The sequence below is a fragment of the Chenopodium quinoa genome, unplaced genomic scaffold, assembly GCF_001683475.1.
Source record: "Chenopodium quinoa cultivar QQ74 unplaced genomic scaffold, ASM168347v1, whole genome shotgun sequence".
Taxonomy (NCBI): Eukaryota; Viridiplantae; Streptophyta; class Magnoliopsida; order Caryophyllales; family Amaranthaceae; genus Chenopodium; species Chenopodium quinoa.
Genome location: NW_018742556.1, coordinates 1,105,823 through 1,126,923, shown reverse-complemented (window position 1 = coordinate 1,126,923; position 21,101 = coordinate 1,105,823). Strand labels below are relative to the sequence as shown.

The following is a 21,101-nucleotide window of genomic DNA, read 5'->3' as shown; positions in this document are numbered from 1 at the left end:
TCGATTTACCGATTTACAACTTGCACTAATTTCATTAATTCAAGCCTACCACGAACATTTATGACAACATATAATGATCATATATGGTTCCAAACGGCATTATATGACCATGAGATGCATCTCCTAAAATCTGAAGCCTTTTCGACACCTGGCCTCGAATCCTCCAAAATTTCTCAAAAAACGTAGATATTAGCCTTCAATTTTTGAATTTTTTGACTTTTTTCGCCCGAAAATAAAAATTGCCAAAATGTTTACCATAATCCCTAATACCCTCCGAGAGTCCAATTGGGTGGGTGAAACCATCCAATTTGCCTTTAAACGGTCAATTTATCGGTTTACAACTTGCACTGATTTCATTGACTCAAGCCTACCACGAACATTTATGACAATATATAATGATCTTTTATGGTTCTAAACGGAATTATATGACCCCGGGATATATCTCCTAGAATTTCAAGACTTTTCGACACCGAGCCCCGAAACCTCCAAAAATTCTCAAAAAGTGTGGATATTAGCCTTCAATTTTGGATTTTTTGGACTTTTTTTTGTCCGGAAATAAAAATTGCCGAAATGTTTACAATAATCCCTAATACCATCTAGGAGTCCAATTGGTTGGGTGGAACCATCCAATTTGCCTTTAAACGACCACCTTAGCTATTTACAACTTGCACAGATTTCATTAATTCAAGCCTACCACAAGCGTTTATGACGACATATAATGATCATATATGGTTCCAAACGATAATATATGACTCCGAGATGTATCCCCTAAAATCTCAAGTCTTTTCGACTCCGGGTTTCGAAATCTCCAAAATTTCTCAAAAAGCGTGGATATTAGCCTTCAATTTTGGAATTTTTTAATTTTTTTTCGTCCAAAAATAAAAATTGCTGAAATGTTTACCATAGTCCCTAATACCCTCTGAAAATCCAATTGGGTGGGTGAAACCATTCAATTTTCCTTTAAACTGTCAATTTACCGATTTACAACTTGCACTAATTTCATTAATTCAAGCCTATCACGAACATTTATGACAACATGTAATGATCATATATTGTTCCAAACGGCATTATATGACCATGAGATGTATCTCCTAAAATCGGAAGCCTTTTCGACACCTGGCCCCATAACCTCAAAAATTTCTCAAAAAAACGTAGATATTAGCCTTCAATTTTGGAACTTTTTGACTTTTTTTTCGCCCGGAAATAAAAAAATTCGAAATGTTTACCATGGTCCCTAATACCCTCCGAGTGTCCATCCGAATTTTCCTTTAAACGGCCAATTTATCAGTTTACAACTTGCACCGATTTCATTGACTCAAGCCTACCACGAACATTTATGACAATATATAATTATCATTTATGGTTCCAAACGGCATTATATGACCCCGAGATATATCCCCTAGAATTTCAAGACTTTTCGACACCAGGCCCCGAAACCTCCAAAAATTCTCAAAAAGTGTGGATATTAGCCTTCAATTTTGGAATTTTTTGACTTTTTTTTTGTCCGGAAATAAAAATTGCCGAAAATGTTTACCATGGTCCCTAATACCCTCTGGGAGTCCAATTGGTTAGGTGGAACCATCCAATTTGCCTTTAAACGACCAATTTACCGTTTTACAACTTGCACTGATTACATCAATTCAAGCCTACCAGTCTACCACGAACATTTATGACAACAAATAACGATTATATATGCTTCCAAACGACATTATATGACCCCGAGATGTATTCCCTATAATTTCAATACTTTTAGACACCGGGCTCTGAAGACTCCAAATTTCTCAAAAAAGCATGGATATTCGCCATCAATTTTTGAATTTTTTGACTTTTTTTTCGCTCGTAAATAAAAATTGCCGAAATGTTTACCATGGTCAATAATACCATCCTGTAGTTTAATTGGGTAGGTGGAACCATCCAATTTGCTTTTAAACGACCAATTTACCGATTTAATACTTGCACTGATTTTTTTTAATTCAAGCCTACCACGAACATTTATGGCAACATATAATGATCATATATGGTTCCAAACGTCATTATATGAACCCGAGATGTATCCCCTAAAATCTTAAGCCTTTTCGACAACGGGCCCCGAAACCTCCAAAAATTCTCAAAAAGCGTGGATATTAGTCTTCAATTTTGGAATTTTTTTAACTTTTTTCGCTTGGAAAATAAAAATTGCCAAAATGTTTATCATGGTCCCTAATACTCTTTGGGAGTCCAATTGGATGGGTGGAAGTGTGGAACCATCTAATTTGCCTTTAAACGACTAATTTACCGGTTTACAACTTGCACCGATTTCATTAACTCAAGCCTACCACAGCTCAAGCAAATTATTGACTTGAACCGAACCCGAGAATTACCCAAACCTATTTTAACCCGTGAAAACTCGGATGAAACCGGACCTATTGTTCACCCGACCCGAATGTAGCCCGACCTAAACCCGAACCAAACCCGATAAGAAGTATGACCCGACTCAAGCATGACCCAACCCAAACCCAACCCGCATAGGTTACGGAATTAATCTGAATTGACCCAACCTTAGTTGACCCGACCCACTCCTACCCGACCCAAACCCGATCCATTTACCTAAATTGACAATACCACTAGTATGCAATTACAGATATCCATTTTATATTTTTATTGATTTGGTTGGTTAATTTTTCCGTTCTTTTTGTACTTTTTTTTTTTATTATTATTGTTTTTATTTTTGTCTTAATTCACATGCTCCACGAATTACATGCATTTTTGTTCATTTTTATAGTAAAATAAATCATTATCTAATTTATTTTCACCTTAACATAAGTAAAAACTCCAATATACTTCTGTAGCTTATTAAAAGGAACGGAAGGAGTTAGCAGCAAAAACATACGAGTATTATACAATGAAAATAATAAAAGCACTTCTGTAGCCCATAATGTTGCGAGATGGGATACTAGAGATCGTAACGAAATTGTTTCCCTTGGTCTGTTTCCCCAAAGCCTGATTACTTTGACGGAAATCGACCTACTTTAATGAAATTCACGCACCTTGTTTTTTTTTTTTTTTTTTTTTTTTTTTTTTTTTTTTTTTTTTTTTTTTTTAAAGGGTAGACTATTATTAGTTGATTACATACAGACCAAGAAGTAGTAGTAGTGTGGTTGCTCACGATGGTGTCCAAAAAAAAAAAAAAATTAAAACAGGAAAAATTTATAAAAGGCCTAGGCCATAAGAGAGTTTAGCAGCCCATAATTACAGGGGGAAAACAAAAGCCTATAAGCACCAGCAGGCAGCAGGCAATAACCCAAAAAGCCTACAAATACAACCCCCAACATGAACTTATCAACCAGACTACCAGTTTTATACCGAGTACAACAAAAGATGAAGATGTAACACAGCAGCAGCAATTGGAACAGCAGAACATCAGATCAAGCATAAATGTTGCGACTATCACCCTTCAGAGCTCGCTTGGCACAATCTGGAGGCTCAAAATGATACTTGTGCACCACAGACATTGCCATTGCATAACAGGCCAATTCATGTGCAACCAGATTCTTCTCCCTTGAATTGTGATGGACAGACATCTACTCAAGATTACAGATATCTTTAGTGATTGTCACAAGCAAAGTTGGAAGGTTGTGCAGCAAGTAGAAGACCTGCTAGACGGTGATAGCTTGAATGATGCTGGTGCTAGCCAAACTGTGTGTTATGAAGGCAATAACAATGGTTGTCATAAGCTTTGGGAACGGGAACAGTGACAACATAGCGTAACTGGAAGAACTTAGCACCTAGCAAAGAAAGGTTTGAAGACACTCAATAATCAAAATACAATGAAATAAGATGAACTATAAATTAGTAACTGTCACCCAAGGTGATTTACTGTGCAATTTTAGCATACCATGACAATTCTAAAGATAAAGAATTCACAGGGAATTTCTTCAACAGAGATCTCTCCTTGGCTTCAATCACCCAAGCATCCAAATAATCAGTCAAGTTGTTCAGGGTCATCGCATTAAATACAGTATTACTCTCCCAACCTTTGACTTTAATCAGCTTTATATCCTTCAACGAGTGACGCCAACATTCAAGATTCTGAGAGCAGTGACAATTTGGTTCTTCTGCCACCAAACATTTCAGTAGCCCCTGCAACAATATTTAACAATTTAAAATTTCAACTCATACTCTATATTACTAGAATTTTATTTTAGCAAACCATACACAATTGAGCAATTGCATAAACTGATAACTTACGTAGTAAAATTTGTCACTGCAATGCAAACCAATAGAAAGTAAGCGATAAAAAAATAATAAAAAAAAAATTAAAACAAAAAAATGGCATACCTTCAAAATTTTAGGAGAAATAAAAATAAACTTGAATAACAGAGTCCTAGGAGCAAGTTCCAGAATAAGCTATCTAAAAGAGATGCATAGTTTATTGATGTCATCCACAACATATGCATAACCAACTTCATATTGTTGAGTTCAAAGTGAGGAAACTGTATCCCGGTATAGTCCTTTGCATTGAAGGAGATTTCCTTACCCTGACAAACCAAGAAAAATATTATCACAAAATAACCAAAAGAATAATTTTTAAAATGGAAACAAAATAGCAATTACAAAGTTAAAAGACAAACATACTGGTATAGAAAACATCACAACAGTCAGGTCTTGAAATTTGAAATATCTGAGAAAGTTGCACAATCTCGTGAACCATAAACTGTCCATATCTTTGAAATGGGCAGAGAACTCTGCTGCCCGATATTCAGCAACACTGCTTAAATAAAAACGAGGTATGTTCTTCCCACTATATTTAAAAGATTGTAAATTAGGTGTATCAAACTCTGCTTCCACCAGTTTCATACAATCCTGAAAACATATCTCCTTGAGAGATTGACTAGAGAGTTTAATAACTTCTTGCAACATGCATCCAGCCAAACAAAGATGCTCAAGCAGAGGAAAGGATTTAATCATGCTCTGTAGCCACTTTGCATCTACGGGAATGTCGCGCAACGACAAACGTTTCAGATTTTGGCAAACAGAACTGACAATGATTTCACATACCATTGTTTCTTCACCATCATTACGAAAAGTGAGTTCGAGTTCTTTTAATGTTGGCACCTTTATGCTAAACCTTTTGGCTTTGAAATCTATACAAGGACGGTACGCCACCTTCTCCAGTTTATCATGACCACATATGTCAAGATTTTCAAAATTTAAACATTCCCACAAGGAAAGCACTTTCATTGATTGAATAGAGGAAATGAGATCTTGAATTGTATCCTCATCTATAGAGACATAATAAAGATGCAGCTCAACTAAAGAGCATAACTTAACAGCTTTACTATCAGGAGGGCTACTTAATAGGATAGAACCATCTAGATGTAAAACGGTTAATGACTCCATTGTAAACAAAATCTTAGACAGGTCATGAAGTCTTCCTTTTCCCGTAGAAATACACACAGTTAACTCCTGAATACTCCTTTTAGCAACCATCTCCATCCACGTATCAACACGAGGGGCCAAAACTTTACTCACAAGGGTTATATGAAGAATAAACTTGTTCACACCAAGTTTCTCCTCATGAAATCGAAGCAGTTTCTTATCAGCATAGCTCATGAACTTGATTCTTTGAATAAAAACCTTGCGTCTCTCATCTTTAGGAAGCTCTCCCTCCTTCGGGTTAGTTAAACATAAATGTTCTCCGAAATGCTCTTGAGAACAATCAAGGATAGGGAATGTTTCCCAAACATATTTCCATCTCTTGGATACAACACCCATTTGAGCAGCTTGTTTTGTAGAAAGATAAGACAACATATGGTGAAGAATGAAATCAGGTAGTTCGGATATTCGATCAATACAGGTTTTTCCCTCATCATCCATATTCAAGCAGCCAAATAAATCTCCCAATTTTCAAGTTAAGTTATTCAGACCCCAATAATACAAACCTTGCATAAAAAGAGAAGCAATCAAATCCCAATAATTTAGAACAATAGTTCTGTAATCCAACCCAAAAAAATTGGAGACAAGCAAATTCCAGATAAATTAGCAAATTCAAATTATAGAAACACACGCAAATCTACTCCTTAATATCAATACGAGTACCATTTATGTAATCAACTAAGAAAACACGAATTAGTTTAGCTTGAACTGAAATTGGTAAAAAAAAAAACGAGGTGAATTATTACTTTCATCTCATCGAATAATCAACCAAGAGAGTAAAAGAGGGTTAGGGTTTAAAAAAAAAAAATTGGGCATGAAATCAATCAATTAACAATTAATTTACAATATTGTTCATATACATTATTACAATAATCGAACATGCATAATGAAAAATGATTGACAACAAGAAAATTAAAAAAAAAAAAATGAGCAACGAAAGTAAAAGAAAGCTTGAAAAACTTACCAGAAGCAAAATAACTGCAATTAGTCACTGTTACGAAGAGTTGAGTGTAGAAATGGAAGAGGAGTGAAATTTTTTTACAAGTTTAATTTTTTATTTTAGCTTCTTGGAGAGCTTTGCTTTAGCTTCTTTGACAATTTATGGGTATTAGGCTTTTAGCTTTAGCTTTCGAGAGAAGCTTTGTTTTACTTTACTTTTTAATTAAATGAGTAAAAATTAAATAAGAAAAATTTGACAATTGCACTCATTTAAAAAAATTGCGAATAAAATTACTAATAATTTGTTAATTGTCATCCAACCGTAGTAATTTTTTTCCCTAGATTTGCATGCCAAATTATTTTTCTCAAGTTAGTCCGAGGACGGATGCAGTAAGGGTCTGTTCACATTTACTGAACTAAACTGATTAGAGATGAACTGAGATGAAATGAATATTTTTTGAGAGAAAGAAATTAGGAGCTGATCTGAATTGAACTGAAATTAAGTAAATGTAAACAGACCTAAGACTAGTGTTGGATAAGATTGTACTCTCTCTGATCGCTACGGAGTATAATATTGACATGATAGAGTAATACGAGTAGAGCTTAAAATGTAATAAAAGTGACTTTAAATTTGTACTCCCTCCGTTTTTTTTATTTGCATCACTTTGGATTACACAAAGTTTTAGGATAGTAATATAATATTGTGAATAGATGAATAAAGTATTATAGTAAAAATAAGATGAGGACTATGAAAGAGAATTTTTTTTTTTTTTTTTGAAAGAGAAAGTATGTGAGAGAGAATAAATATTTTTTATTATTTAAGTGGGGACCATGGAACAGAGATAAATGATAAAATAAGTTAAGTAGGGTTTAAAGTAAGAGTGAAAAATAATAAAATATAATATAAAGTTACCAAGTATAGAAGTAATGCATATAAAAAAAAACCCCAAAAAGAAAAGTGATGCAATAATAAAGAGAGAGAGAGAGATTTAACCATTATTTTAAAATTAAAATCAGGGCGTAGTTTTTTTTCAATAATTCCACTGTTCATCCTAACCTTAAACAAAATAAATTATTAATTTTTTTTACAGAAAATGATCTCTTTATAACACTTACCCGTATAGGATTTCATCAAGAAATGATTACCCTTAATCTTAAGTAGTCCAATTCCTTTTTATATGAATTTTAGATGTCCAAAGAAAGAGATCTTAACCATTATCAATGGCAAAGTTTCTAAGTACTCATCTAACTTCTAATATGGCATAGTGGCTTAAGTATTGCGTTAACTTGAGTAGTACTGATGCTAGGATTGCTAGCCAAACTCAGAACTTGGTACAATATCACAGGCTGTAATGGGAATGGAAGCAGTGATGACATAACATATCTGAAAGTAATAACACAGGATGCTTTTTTCATCATTGTATAATACACAGACTACAGACTACACTGAGTAATAACTTTTATTTACATACATAGATAGACAACAACCCGAAGCAAATACATCCTTCGCAACCAACGGACATTCCCAACTCACGCTCTAGTAGAGCAATCAAGGTGTGCTGCAGCATGACCAACCTCAGTTATCTTCTCTGAAATATGAACATATTCACCTCACTCTTAACATTTAGCAAATATCTTCCCTCACTATTACACCTAAATTTAGTTTCATACGAAGTACTAAACAACCTGCAAATAGTGGATTTTAAATATAAACAATTATACTCCGTAGTGAGAATTGCATTTCAGAGCCATCAGAACTCCAAGCACAATTGCCTTTTCTTCCACAACGTTAGCATCCAAAGATTGCATCAACTGCTTACAAACAGTCTTATTACCATGTCAATTGAAAAGATAAAGTTTCATCTTTGACAAATATAGTAGATCTAGCTATTCTCTTGGCTTCAATCTTCCAATCATCCACAAAATTAGTAAAGTTGTTCAGGGTCATCGCGTTAAATACAGTATTACTCTTCAAACCTTTCACATTATTAATCAGCTTTATATCCTTCAATGAGTGACGCCAACATTCAAGATTCTCAGAGCAGCAACATTTTCGTTCATCATCAGCCACCAAACTTTTTAGTAGTCCCTGCAACAATATTTTACATACACAATCCAGCAAGGAACTAATAAGATGCGAAATTTGACAACTTGTTTTTAATCATTGGCAAACCTATAGAAGTGATGATATGAGAAATGAAGGCACACCTTGATAAATTTTTTAGAAGAATAAGATTCAAGCTGTATAGACAAAATCCTGGGACGCAGGTTCCAAAATAAGCCATCTAAAAGAGCCGCAAAGTTTATTGATTTCAACGAATACGAAACCAAGTGAACCAACTTCATATTATTGAGTTCAATAGGAGCAAATTGGATTCCCATATAGTCCTCAGCATTGAAGGAGATCGCCTCACCCTGAAAAACCAAATATAAGTATTGTCTGAAAAAAAATTTATAAGGAATAATAAAGCAATTACAAAGTTGGAAGGCAAACATACTGATATAGAAGTCAGAGAGAAAGTCAGGTCTTGAAATTTGTTATCTTTGAGAAAGTCTTTCAACCTCATGAACCATAAACGGTTCATATCTTCAAGACGGACCTCTAGCTCTGCTGTCCGATGATCAGAAACACTATTTGAATATAAGCGGGGCATGGTCTTCCCACAATATTCAAATGTATGTAAATTAGGTGTATCAAAGTCTGCTTCCATCAATTTCGTACAATTTAACAAATGCATCTCCTTCAGAACTTGACTTGCGAGTTTCATAAATTCTTGCAATACGCAATTTTGCAAGACTAGATGCTCAAGCAGCGGAAAGGATGTAAGCACACTCTGTAGCCATTTTGGATCTATAGGAATTCCCGACAAAGACAAATGTTTCAGATTTTGGCAAGCAGAACTGACAATGATTTCATGTACCATCGTTTCCTCGCCCCCAGTATGAATAATGAGTTCTTTTAATGTTGGCACCTTTATGCTTATATCTTTGAATCCACTTTGAGAATAAAAGACCATCTTCTCGAGCTTATCATGATCACATATTTCAAGATTCTCAAAACCCACACAGTTCATCAAAAAGAATACTTTCATTGAATGACAACAGAAAATGAGATCTTGAATTGTATCCTCATCTATAGAGACACGAATAAGATGCATCTCAACTAAAGAGGATAGCTTAACAGCATTCCTATCAAGGCGGCTATTTAACAGAACACAACTTTGTAAAATTAAAAGGGTTAATGACTCCATTGTAAATAAAATCTTAGACAAATCATGTCGTCTTTCATGTCCTGCATGAATAATCACATTTAACTCCTGAATGCGCATATCAGCAAGCAATTCCATCCATGTATCAACACGAGGAGCCAACTTGTTACTCACAAGAGTCATACTAAGAAAAAACTTGTTCACACGAAGATTCTTCTCACGAAATCGATGCAATTTCTTATCAATATAGTTCATGAACTTGACTCTTTGATCAAATATCTTACGACGCCCATCTTTAGGAATCCAATTCTGCTTCGGATTAATTACACACAAATCTTTTCCAAAGTACCGTTCATGAAAATCAAGAATGGGGAATGTTTCCCAAACATATGGCCATCTCTTGGATACAACACTCAATTGAGCAGCTTGTTTTGTTGAAAGATAAGACAACACATGGTGAAGAATGAAGTCAGGTAATTCGGATATTCGATCAATACAGGTTTTTCCCTCATCATCCATATCTCTCAATTTAAATTATATACTCCAAACTCTAAATGTTGCACAACAAGAGAAAGCATTCAGCCCCCAATGATCCAGGATCTGTAATAAATGCAAATATACTCCTTAATATCATTTATGTAATTAACACAAAAATGTAAACATAATTACATTTCAATTTGTTGAAATTGCTCAGGGTTTCAATTTATTTCTTCTGTTTTTCAAGTTCTGAAATTATCAGCTATTAAAAGGGACATTCTCCAAAATAACAATATATGATCACCAAAGAGTATACTTTGCTGAATTTCTTAAAAAAAAAAAAAAAAAAAAAAAAAAAAAAAAAAAAAAAAAAAAGGAGCTAGATTGTTATTTAACGAAGCTATTCTCAGAAATATGGAATCCAAAATTTATGGAATATTTTTACAAATTCAAGTCATCAATGTAACATGAAATTGGGCATGAAAACAACCAATAAAATTAGCAACTAGCAATGAGTTCATTAGAATGTTTACACACAATTAACAAAAGGGTCAATACCAAAAAAAAACTCAGGAAAAAAAAAAAATCAAAATTAACTTCAAATTCTTAAAATTGAGAATGAATAGGGCGAACGCTTACCTGAATGAAAATAAATGCAAGCTCCTTTCTTGTTACCAGTACGAAGAGAGAGATTGAAGAGAAGAGAATAATTAAGGTGTAAAAATGGAAGTCAGAGTGACTAAATTACTGGAGTTAGGTTTTTCTGGGTATTGATCTCAAGATCTCTTGAAATTGGGAGAGAGCTCTAACTACTTGAACTATCCCCCATTCTCATTAACCTGAAATTTTTAACAGTTGTAATTATAGTTAAATGGAGAAAGTATACAACTAATGAACTAATACATGTACCGATGTACGTATGGTCCCGTAATTTAGTTTGTGTAGCTAATAAAGTACTTCGTATATAAGTACAATATGTACCAATTATTGTGTTGATTCACATGCATCCTCTACCAATAAATGCATGTTTTTTTTCTTCTTTGAAGTAAAATCAATTACAAGTACTACTATCCAATTCATTTCTCTTTAATAATTGTGAAAAACTCCAAATATACTAATAGAAACAAACGGAGAGAGTAAGTAGCAAAGACATATTATACAATGAAAATAAGAGAAGCACTTAATATACGTAGATTAGTTTACATAAAAGTAGTCGGGAAACCATTGATTAACTGACAAAATGCGAAGTATTTATATAGAGAAGTTGTAGGTTTAGAAAGTTGTTTAAGTACACAAAGTGTACTGTGATTGTTACAAGCAAAGTTGGAAGGTTGTGGCGTTGTGCAGCAACTAGATGATCTGCTAGGCTGCTAGATGGTATGGTTGTCATAAGCTTTGGTAACGGGAACAGCGACAACATAGCATAAGCGGAAGAGCTTAGCACCTAGCAAAGAAAGGTATGAAGATACTCAACGATCAAAACTCAAATAATGAAATAAGATGAACAAAGGTGAAACAGTGCAACTTTTGTATACCATGACAATTCAAAAGATAAAGAAGTCATAGGGAAATTCTTCTCCTGAGGTCCCTTCTTGGCTTCAATCACCCAATCATCCAAGTAATTAGTCAAGTTTTTCAGGGTAATCGCATTCAAAACAGTATTACTCTCCAGACCTTTCACATTAATCAGCTTTATACCCTTCAACGAGTGACGCCAACATATAAGATTCTGAGAGCAGTAACAATTTGGTTCTTCAGCCACCAAACATTTCAGTAGCCCCTGCAACAATATTAAAATTTTAGTAGAATCTTTTCTCAAAGCATTCATGCATTCCGCAAACCTACACAATTGATCAATTGAACAACTGAGGGACTTAAAACTTGTCACTGCAATGCATACCAATAGAAAGTAAGTGATGACAAAAAAAGACGGCACACCTTCAAAACGTCAGGAGAAAGAAAAAGAAGTTGTAATGACAGAATCCTAGGACGCAAGTTCCAGAATAAGCCATCTAAAAGAGCTGCATAGTTTATTGATGTAAATACATTCATAAACAGCTTCATATTGTCGAGTTCAAAGGGAGGAAACTGTATTCCGATATAGTCCTCAGCATTGAAGGAAATTTCCCTGCCCTGACAAACCAGGAAAAATATAATCACAAAATAACCAAAGGAATAATCAAAATAGCAATTACAAAGTTGAAAGACAGACATACTGAATAAGGGATCATCCAAATAGTCAAGTCTTGAAATCTGAAATCACTGAGAAAGTTGTACAATTTCATGAACCATAAACTGTCCATATCTTCAAGACGGGAAGAGAGAAGTGCTGTCCGATAATCAGCAACACTGTTTGAGTATAAGCGAGGCATGGTCTGCCCACAATATTTAAATGAATGTACATTAGGTGTATCAAATTCTGCTTCCATCAGATTCATACAGTTGTTAATACATATCTCCTTCAGAGCTTGACTTGAGAGTTTAATAACTTCTTGCAATATGCATCCACCCAAATGCAGATTCTCAAGCAGAGGAAAGGATGTAATCGTGTTTTGTAGCCACTTTGCATCAACAGGGATACCCCGCAAAGACAAACATTTCAGATTTTGGCAAACAGAACCGATAATGATTTCACATACCATTGTTTCTTCACCACCATTACGAAAAGTGATTTCGAGTTCTTTTAATGTTGGCACCTCTATGCTAAACTTTTTGTCTTTGACGTCTCTATGTAAATTGTTGTACACCATCTTCTCCAGTTTATCATGATCACATATTTCAAGATTCTCAAAACCCACACAGTTCATCAAAAAGAATACTTTCATTGAACGACAACATAAAATGAGGTCTTGAATTGTATCCTCGTCTATAGAGACACCAATAAGACGCAGCTCAACTAAAGAGTATAGCTTAACAGCATTCCTATCAAGACGGCTACTTAATAGAACACGACCTTGAAAATTTAAAATGGTTAATGACTCCATTGTAAATAAAATCTTAGACATATCACGTCGTCTTCCATGTCCTGCACGAATACACACATTTAACTCCTGAATACGAGTACCAGCAAGCAATTCCATCCATGTATCAACACGAGGAGACAACTTGTTGCTCACAAGAGTTATAGTAAGAGAGAACTTGTTCACACGAAGATTCTTTTCACGAAATCGACACAGTTTCTTATCAATGTAGCTCATGAACTCGACTCTTTGATTAAAAATCTTACGACGCCCATCTTTAGGAATACTTTTCAGCTTTGGATTAATTACACGCAAATCTTTTCCGAAATACCCTTCAGAACAATCAAGGATGGGGAATGTTTCCAAAACATATTGCCATCTCTTGGATATCACACTCAACTGAACAGCTTCTTTTGTGTAAAGATAAGACAATATATGGTGAAGAATGAAGTCAGGTAGTTTGGATATTCGATCAATACAGGTTTGTCCCTCATCATCCATCTCTCTCAATTTTTAAGTTATTCAGAATTTATTCAGACTGAAAAATGTTGCACAACAAAAGAAGCATTCAAACCCCCATTAATCCAGAATCTGTAATAAAATGCAAATATACTCTTTATTACTAATACTTGTATCATTTTATGTAATTAACACACAAATTTAACTGAAATTGAAAAAAAAAAAATTACCTTTCAATTTGTTGAATTTGATGGAATGGTGATAACCTGAGAGGAGAGAAAGAGTCCAAAAGAGCACAGGAAAGATTGATAGAAACACCCAATTTTTTGTTCAATTTATGTAAGAGTAATATTAGGTGAATAATTTAGGTAAATTTACTATAAATACGTTAGTATGGCAGAGGTGAGGATCATGTGACAAGAGATATATAGAAAAAATAGTATATTTTTATTTATTGAAAATGTTGCATTAAAATACAATATGATCAATCATAAGAAGTACGAGTAGGTATTCGGTGAATCATGCATGAGTTAACAAATCAAAGTAGGTATTTGGTTAATCATGCATGAGTTAACAGAGCAGTCATACTATAGTACTTGTAAGTTTGTCAAAAGGTGTTTTTTCTTAGATAAAACCATCATTATATTAGCTTTTATTTATAGATAGACAATAGTTCAAAGCTAATACATCTTCCACAACCAACGGACATCCCCAAACCCACACTCTTATAGGGCAATCAAGGGGGTTAAGGCTGTGCCGTGGCATGAACAACCTCAGTAGCTTCTCTGAAATATGAAAATACTCACCTAAATCAAAACATTTAGCAAATTTTAAGCTTCCCTTACTATTACACCTAAATCCCATACTAACAACCTGCAAACAGTCGCTTGGAGAAATTTTATAGCACAGGAATTGCTGTGCAGAGCCATCAGAAGGTCAAGCACGATTGCCTTTTCTTCGACAATGTTAGCATACAAAGATTGCTTCAACTGCTTACAGATAGTTCGTTGTACAGACCCCCACTATGGTATCTTATTATAATTCCCATGCCAACTACCACCTCGATCTCCAAAGCAAGTACCATACATCAGTATTCACCTCCTGCTTACCAGCCACAGAAGGATGCCAAACTGCATCAGACCTCTTTGCTACCATATTCCCAGCAGGTTTATTCATCTCATTCACAGGTTTATTCTGCTCTTTTTTTTACTTCAGGATTTTTTTGATATTTTTTTTTCAAAAAAAAATCCACTCTACCCATCCCACTACATCACCAAATATTGGAAGTCTGCAATATAGGAAGCCTTCCAAACACTAGCAGCGTAAGGACATCACCGCATCACATATATTCCCGCTTCTAATATACCACACCTCACATAAGGTGTTGTTACTGTACAATATTAGTATATTGCCAAGACAATTGAAAAGATAAAGTTTCTACTTTGAGATATTCACAAGATTTAACAGTTTTCTGGGCTTCAATCACCCAATCATCCAAGAAATTAATCAGCTTGTTCAAGGTTATCGCATTAAACACAATATTACTCTTCAAACCTTTCACAGTTATTAGCTTTATGTCCTTCAATGAGTGACGCCAACATTCAAGATTCTGAGAGCAGTAACAACTTGGTTCTTCTTTAGCCAACAAACCTTTCAGTATTCCCTGCAACAATATTTTACAGTTCAACATTTTAACTCATCCCTGGTATTAGTAGAAGATCTTCTCATACGTTTCTTAAACAGTTAAACCATGAACAACCGAGCAAGGAGCATTTAAGATGCATAACCGATAACTTGTTATTAATCAATTGCAAACCAATATATAAAGTGATATATAGGACTCATAGGAGGGAGAAATGAAGGCATACTTTCAAAAATTCAGGAGAATAATAATTAAGCTCTAAAGACAATATCCTGGGACGCAAGTTCCAAAATAAGGCATCTAAAAGAGCTGCATAGTTTACTGATGTCAATGTATGCGTAACCAACTTCATAATGTTGAGTTCCAAGGGAGAAAACTGGATTCCCACATAGTCCTCAACATTGAAAGAGATAGCCTTATCCTGAAAAACCAAGAAAAATATTGTCCAAAATAAGCATAGGAATAAATCTTCAAAATGGAATTATATAAGCACTACAAAGTTGAAACGCAGACATACTGATTTAGCAGTCATACAAAAAGTCAGGTCCTGAAATTTGTTATCTTTGAGAAAGTTGTTCAACCTCATGAGCCATAAACTGTCCATATTTTCAAGACGAACAGAAAGCTCTGCTGTCCGATAAGCAGCAAAACTACTTAAATATAAGCGAGGCATGGTCTTCCCACGATACACAAATGAATGTACATTAGGTGTATCAAACTCTGCTTCCACCAGTTTCTTACAATTGCAAACATGCATTTCCGTGAGAGCTTGACTTGAGAGTTTCATAACTTCTTGCAATATGCAACCACCCAAAAACAGATGCTCAAGCAAAGGAAAGGATGGAATCATGCTCTGTAGCCACTTTGCATCTATGGGAATCCCGCATAAAGACAAACGTTTCAGATTTTGGCAAACAGAACTGACAATGATTTCACATGCCCTCTTTTCTTCATCAACGCTACAAAAATCAACTTCTTTTAATGTTTGCACCTTAATGCTAAGCTTTTTGGCCTTGAAGTCTTTGTGAGGATGATACACCATCTTCTCCAGCTTATCATGATCACATATTTCAAGATTCTCAAAACCTAAGCAGTTCAATAAAGTAAATACTTTCATTGAATGAATGGAGAAAATGAGATCTTGGATTGTACCCTCATCTATAGAGACATCCCTAAGAAGCAGCTCAACCAAAGAGCATAGCTTAACAGCATTCCTGTCTAGACGGCTGCTTAATAGAAGGCAGCCTCTTAACGTTAGAATGGTTAACGATTCCATTGTAAGTAACTTCTTAGACAGGTCATAGAGTCTTTCTCTTCCCATAGTAATATACAGATCTAATTCCTGAATACACAAATCAGCTACCAGGTACATCCACGTATCAACACGAGGGGTTAAATCATTACTCACAAGGGTTATATGAAGAAAAAACTTCTTCACACAAAGATTCTCATCACGAAATCGACGAAGCTTCTCATCAACATAGCTCATGAACTTCAATCTTTGATTGAAAATCTTACGACGCTCATCTTTAGGAATCCCAAGCTCCTTCGGATTAAGTATATCCAATTCTCTTCCGAAAAACCATTCATTACAATCAAGGATAGGGAATGTTTCCCAAACATATCGCCACCTCTTGGATATAACACCCGTTTGAGCAGCCTCTTTTGTTGAAAGATATGACAATATATGGTGAAGAATGAAGTCAGGTAGTTCCGAGATTCGATCAATTGAACTTGTTCCATCACTCATATCTCTATTCAAACATCCAAATAAACCTCTCATCTCTCAAATTAAGTTATTCAGATATATCTTATATTCTTAACCATGCTCAAAAGCACAAGAACACAAACCCAAGGTTGTAGGAGAAAAGCATTCAAATCCCAATATTCCAGATCTATGATTCTGTAATAACATACCCAACAACGATTCTATTCAGTATCAATCTTTTCTAGACCACAAATTGTTAGCCTTTTCTAACTCAACACTCCAACATATGAAGATTAACATATAATTTTTTCAAGAAGATAATCTAAATTACCAATCAAAACAATTGGTGGGTCAAATTTAGATTATTATTTTAAACAAAAAAAAAAAGAAAAAAAAAAATCCAAAAACTGACTTAGACTTCATATTCCAAAGATCAGATATTTTGATCATCTAAGATTTCTAACAAATTTTTAGAAAAGAATCTGAAACCCCCTTTTTAATTTATTTGAGAAAAATGGCACTTGGGATTTGGGAACAACATTACAATAATTCGCAAAATTGCAACTTGAATAGATTCCAAGCATAATAATCTGTTAGGAGTAAATTGTTAATATATGAAATTTAAATTATTTCAATCACAAATAAAATTCATCTACACAACCTTAATTATATAACCATGTAAAATTAAAATCGAAAGAAGCTATAAATTGGATGAAACAAAAAATACCTGGAAAAATACAGAGGTTTCGTCTCCGTTGCCGGGTAATTTAGATGAAGGGTGTTTGAATAAGCGCTTTAAGCCATAGTTTGCGGTTTGGGCCCCAATAGAGGTTTGTGTGCTGCAATCCGCTCTTTCACAAGTGTTTGGTAACAAGAGGAAAAGCGGGTATATGCTCTAATTTGCGTTGTTAGATTAGTTTTAGAGCTAGCAAAAAGTGGTGTCGTGTCATGTTTGTGTATGGTTGTGTATTAATTTCGTGTTGTTCGTAAAATCTATCAAAAATTGTGTTAAATATAGGGAAATTGCAAAATTTGAACACAAATCTAGCGGGCCGTGTTCTGGTTGGTTTTGTATCGTATCGACTTTGTGTTTTCTCTCCGTAGCTCCGTGTGTCGTGTCATGCCAATTGTGTTATCGTCTCAAAATATAAGTATAATTAGTCAACAAATAAACCCCAAAAGCAATCTTTCAATTTTTTATGCACCATTCAAAACATGAACCTTTAAAGGATTAAGCCACATAAAAATAAAGTAGCATCAATCAAACATTATGAAACCAAGAAACATAGGAGTACTAAATTTATAATAGCAAGTCAACAAACAATACTTAAAAATGGCCCATTTTACATTTTTTGGTAAGTAAATGAGCAATGCAATTCCTAAAGTTGGCAAACATTTTACCAAACTTTTCTTCCTACAATTTATAACTTCCGAATTTCCGGAACATCCATAGGATACATTTGAATGCAATCCTTCCAAGGCCCAAACCCATCAATTTTTGGATCAATATTTCTATTACACTTCAAAACTATACTATTACACTTAAATCCACTTCCAAATGCTATTTGCCAAACCCTTTCTCCCTTCTTCATTTTTCCTTTAGCCTCTATGTAACTCAACTCATACCAAATAGAAGAAGATGATGTGTTTCCAAACCTATATAGATTCATTCTAGAAGCTTCCACATCTTGGGCCGACAAACGAAGCGCCTTTTGGATCTCTTCAATCACGGCCCGACCACCCGCATGGATACAAAAATGATCAAATGCCTTGTTAAAATTTGGTATGTAGGCCTTAATTTTTTTATGACTAGATATTTTTCGGGCTACATAATTATATGCAAATTTAAGCTTTTCTGATAAGGGCAATACTAATGGCCCAAGTGTAGTGATATTTAACGTGAGTGCTTCCCCGGCTACCACCAACAAGTCCTTGGATAGTGCAATTCCCAATCTACCCTCCTCGTCTTCTTGTTGCATCACACTCGTGTAGGATGCATCATTAGCCCCTATATGGGTTCGAATCGTGTGAAGGAGTTGGTACTTGGCGCGATATCTTTCTTCCCTTTTGTTAGTTAACAAAAGGGAGCTACAACCCAGTCTAAACAGGCATCCTGGAACGGTCATGGACCGTTCCAGACCCATGTAACAATTAGGGGTTAAGATTTCCGTGCTAACAACAAGTGCATAAGAATTTGGCATAACTTGTAGGAGTCTTTTAGCCAAGTCTAATGAAATTGCACTAGCACTACAACCCATACCCGAAAGGCTAAAAGTTTTTGTACAACTTCTTAGCTTATATTTATTCATTATCATAGATGACAAAGACGGAGTAGGGCAAAAAATGCTACAATTAGTGATAAGTATGCCAATATTGTTGGGTCTAACCCCGGTCTTTTTAAGAAGCTCGTCGATAGAAGAAAAGATGACTAGATGAGCTTCATCATGTGTCCGAGAAAATGAGGGTTCCGGAGGTATGAATTGTAGCGCGGGGGGAAGCCCCGTCTCATCTCCTAGTCCCGCCCTCTCAAGAATACGCATTTGAAAACGCGCAACTTTTGGATTGTCTTTAAAGACTATCATAGCATGCTCAATAAATGTTGAAAATGGGACTCGTAGTGTTGGTGGAGGTTTATAGCATGCATAGTCTAAGAGGTAGATAGTTCTTTTCTTAGACTTAAGGTAAAAAATGAGTACTAAGAGAATGAACAAAGTTGTTGGTAAAAAAGCATTGGATGATTTGAAGGAATTAAGGTATTGCTCAATCTTAACAAAGCTAAACTCCATTCTCCCTCTTTTCTTTTGTTATTATGTTAAAAGGAAATGCTAAAGCTTAGCCTAGATTAGGCAATATATAAGTGGTATGAGTGTAATATATGAGGGAATGCTAAACCTAGATATTGCCTATATATAGAAGTTGGAAGGAGAGTGAGAGGAAATACTAGAGTCTAGTTAGGCCATAAATAGAAGGTAGGTGGAGATGTAAAAAAAGGAATGAAATATACTTTAACGGTTTGAAAATAGTTACGCTAGCTATTTCTCTTTTAAAGGGTAAACTTTAATAGAGAGTACACTACTCCATCAGTACAGTATTTTTTTGACTGTCCTATTTTAACGTTTCAGCTTAATTTCAGTTCAGTTCAATTCGTAATTTTCTTTTCTCATAAATAATTCATTTTATTTCATTTCGGTTTAGTTCAACTGAGTTCAGTAAATCAAATTAGGCCCTGAGTATATATGATAAGGTACAAGTTTAATTTTCAATAATATACTTCATATTTGATTATCAAGAAGTATAAATTATTAAAAGTTTATATTTAAAAGCTTAACATTGAGATGATTTCAACTAGGATCCACATGATTATATATAAAATTTATTACACGTCATATAGCTAACTAATGTGGAGTATGTAAATAGTGTAAAAGGTGAAATTAGGGCACCAAAAAAGTAAAAAAAAAAAATTGTTGATATATGTACTTTCAAAAAATTAACTATGTGTAGTTTTTCAACTTTTTTATTTTATTTTTATTTTATTTTTTTTTACCCGTTGTAGTTTTTCACCTAAATATATGAAAGTTATGTATTAGAAATCGAGAAAAAAAAAATTGCAACTACAGTATGTTGAAACAGAGTAATGTGGAGAAACATTGATGTTGGGTCCCATAATTCTGCCATCAAATTGAATGAAAATCTTGCAAGATTTATACGAAAGGGTCCAACCTCAACAATCAACTTCGATTGATATAATGTATTGTCGACGTAATAACTACTTCGTATTAATTATCCAATTTGTAAGGAAATGTAGCAAAATCAACATTTGCATATCTTTGATTTCTTTTAGCTGGAGATAAACTATGTTGTCGAAAATGATATCCAAATAAAGTTATTATCAACGATAAAAATAACAAATTTGTAGGATGCATATTATTCTGTCCAAAAATTTTGCAACTTAATAGTTTAATACTTGTATGTTGTAGCTAAGTTTTATTTGGCAAGAATATTTCAATTTTTGTATATGATATATCACTATATTGGTATACGTAAACATATACGTACTTTTTCTTCTTTGTAGTGTTGCATACTTTTAAAAGTCAATTATAGTCAACAAGCTAAGGGTCTGTTCTCATACGTTGAAATTCAGTTCATTTCAGTTCAGTTCGGCTCAGTTCAGTTCAGTTCAACTCCTAATTTCCTTCTCTTATAAAATATTCATTTCAGTTCAGTTCAGTTCATCTCAGTTCAGTTCAGCCAAGTTCAGTCAATGAGAACAGGCCCTAAACACGGTATACTAA

General features: G+C 34.4%; 4 protein-coding genes across 8 annotated transcripts; all 4 read right to left on the bottom strand.

The window, feature by feature from the left end:
- Window positions 1-3,167: 3,167 nt before the first annotated feature.
- On the bottom strand, window positions 3,168-6,654 carry LOC110720413 (putative F-box/LRR-repeat protein At5g02700). 2 transcript variants are annotated; one of them, XM_021899444.1, is made up of 5 exons: window positions 6,380-6,654; window positions 4,615-5,921; window positions 4,318-4,517; window positions 3,875-4,119; window positions 3,168-3,764 (listed from the first exon to the last, which is right to left on the bottom strand). In XM_021899444.1, exons 2-3 carry the CDS (start codon window positions 5,854-5,856, stop codon window positions 4,320-4,322), a joined length of 1,440 nt encoding a protein of 479 aa, XP_021755136.1. In that variant the 5' UTR covers window positions 5,857-5,921; window positions 6,380-6,654; the 3' UTR covers window positions 3,168-3,764; window positions 3,875-4,119; window positions 4,318-4,319. The 2 variants fall into 2 exon arrangements, with proteins under 2 accessions (XP_021755136.1, XP_021755135.1); XM_021899443.1 differs by having other exon boundaries at window positions 3,875-4,517.
- Window positions 6,655-7,712: 1,058 nt separating this feature from the next.
- On the bottom strand, window positions 7,713-13,828 carry LOC110720410 (F-box protein At5g03100-like). Of its 4 annotated transcripts, XM_021899441.1 has the most exons (6): window positions 13,690-13,828; window positions 12,257-13,591; window positions 11,979-12,173; window positions 11,576-11,820; window positions 10,680-11,484; window positions 10,077-10,163 (listed from the first exon to the last, which is right to left on the bottom strand). In XM_021899441.1, exons 2-5 carry the CDS (start codon window positions 13,499-13,501, stop codon window positions 11,478-11,480), a joined length of 1,692 nt encoding a protein of 563 aa, XP_021755133.1. In that variant the 5' UTR covers window positions 13,502-13,591; window positions 13,690-13,828; the 3' UTR covers window positions 10,077-10,163; window positions 10,680-11,477. The 4 variants fall into 4 exon arrangements, with proteins under 4 accessions (XP_021755132.1, XP_021755133.1, XP_021755130.1 ...); XM_021899438.1 differs by having other exon boundaries at window positions 10,680-11,820; XM_021899439.1 differs by having other exon boundaries at window positions 10,680-11,820; window positions 12,257-13,538.
- Window positions 13,829-13,885: 57 nt separating this feature from the next.
- Window positions 13,886-17,902, bottom strand: LOC110720409 (F-box/FBD/LRR-repeat protein At5g56420-like). The gene is made up of 4 exons (XM_021899437.1): window positions 17,537-17,902; window positions 15,619-17,004; window positions 15,328-15,522; window positions 13,886-15,122 (listed from the first exon to the last, which is right to left on the bottom strand). Exons 2-4 carry the CDS (start codon window positions 16,882-16,884, stop codon window positions 14,847-14,849), a joined length of 1,737 nt encoding a protein of 578 aa, XP_021755129.1. The 5' UTR covers window positions 16,885-17,004; window positions 17,537-17,902; the 3' UTR covers window positions 13,886-14,846.
- Window positions 17,903-18,088: 186 nt separating this feature from the next.
- On the bottom strand, window positions 18,089-19,707 carry LOC110720412 (3-ketoacyl-CoA synthase 5-like). Its single transcript, XM_021899442.1, has one exon. It carries the CDS (start codon window positions 19,593-19,595, stop codon window positions 18,231-18,233), a length of 1,365 nt encoding a protein of 454 aa, XP_021755134.1. The 5' UTR covers window positions 19,596-19,707; the 3' UTR covers window positions 18,089-18,230.
- Window positions 19,708-21,101: the final 1,394 nt, after the last annotated feature.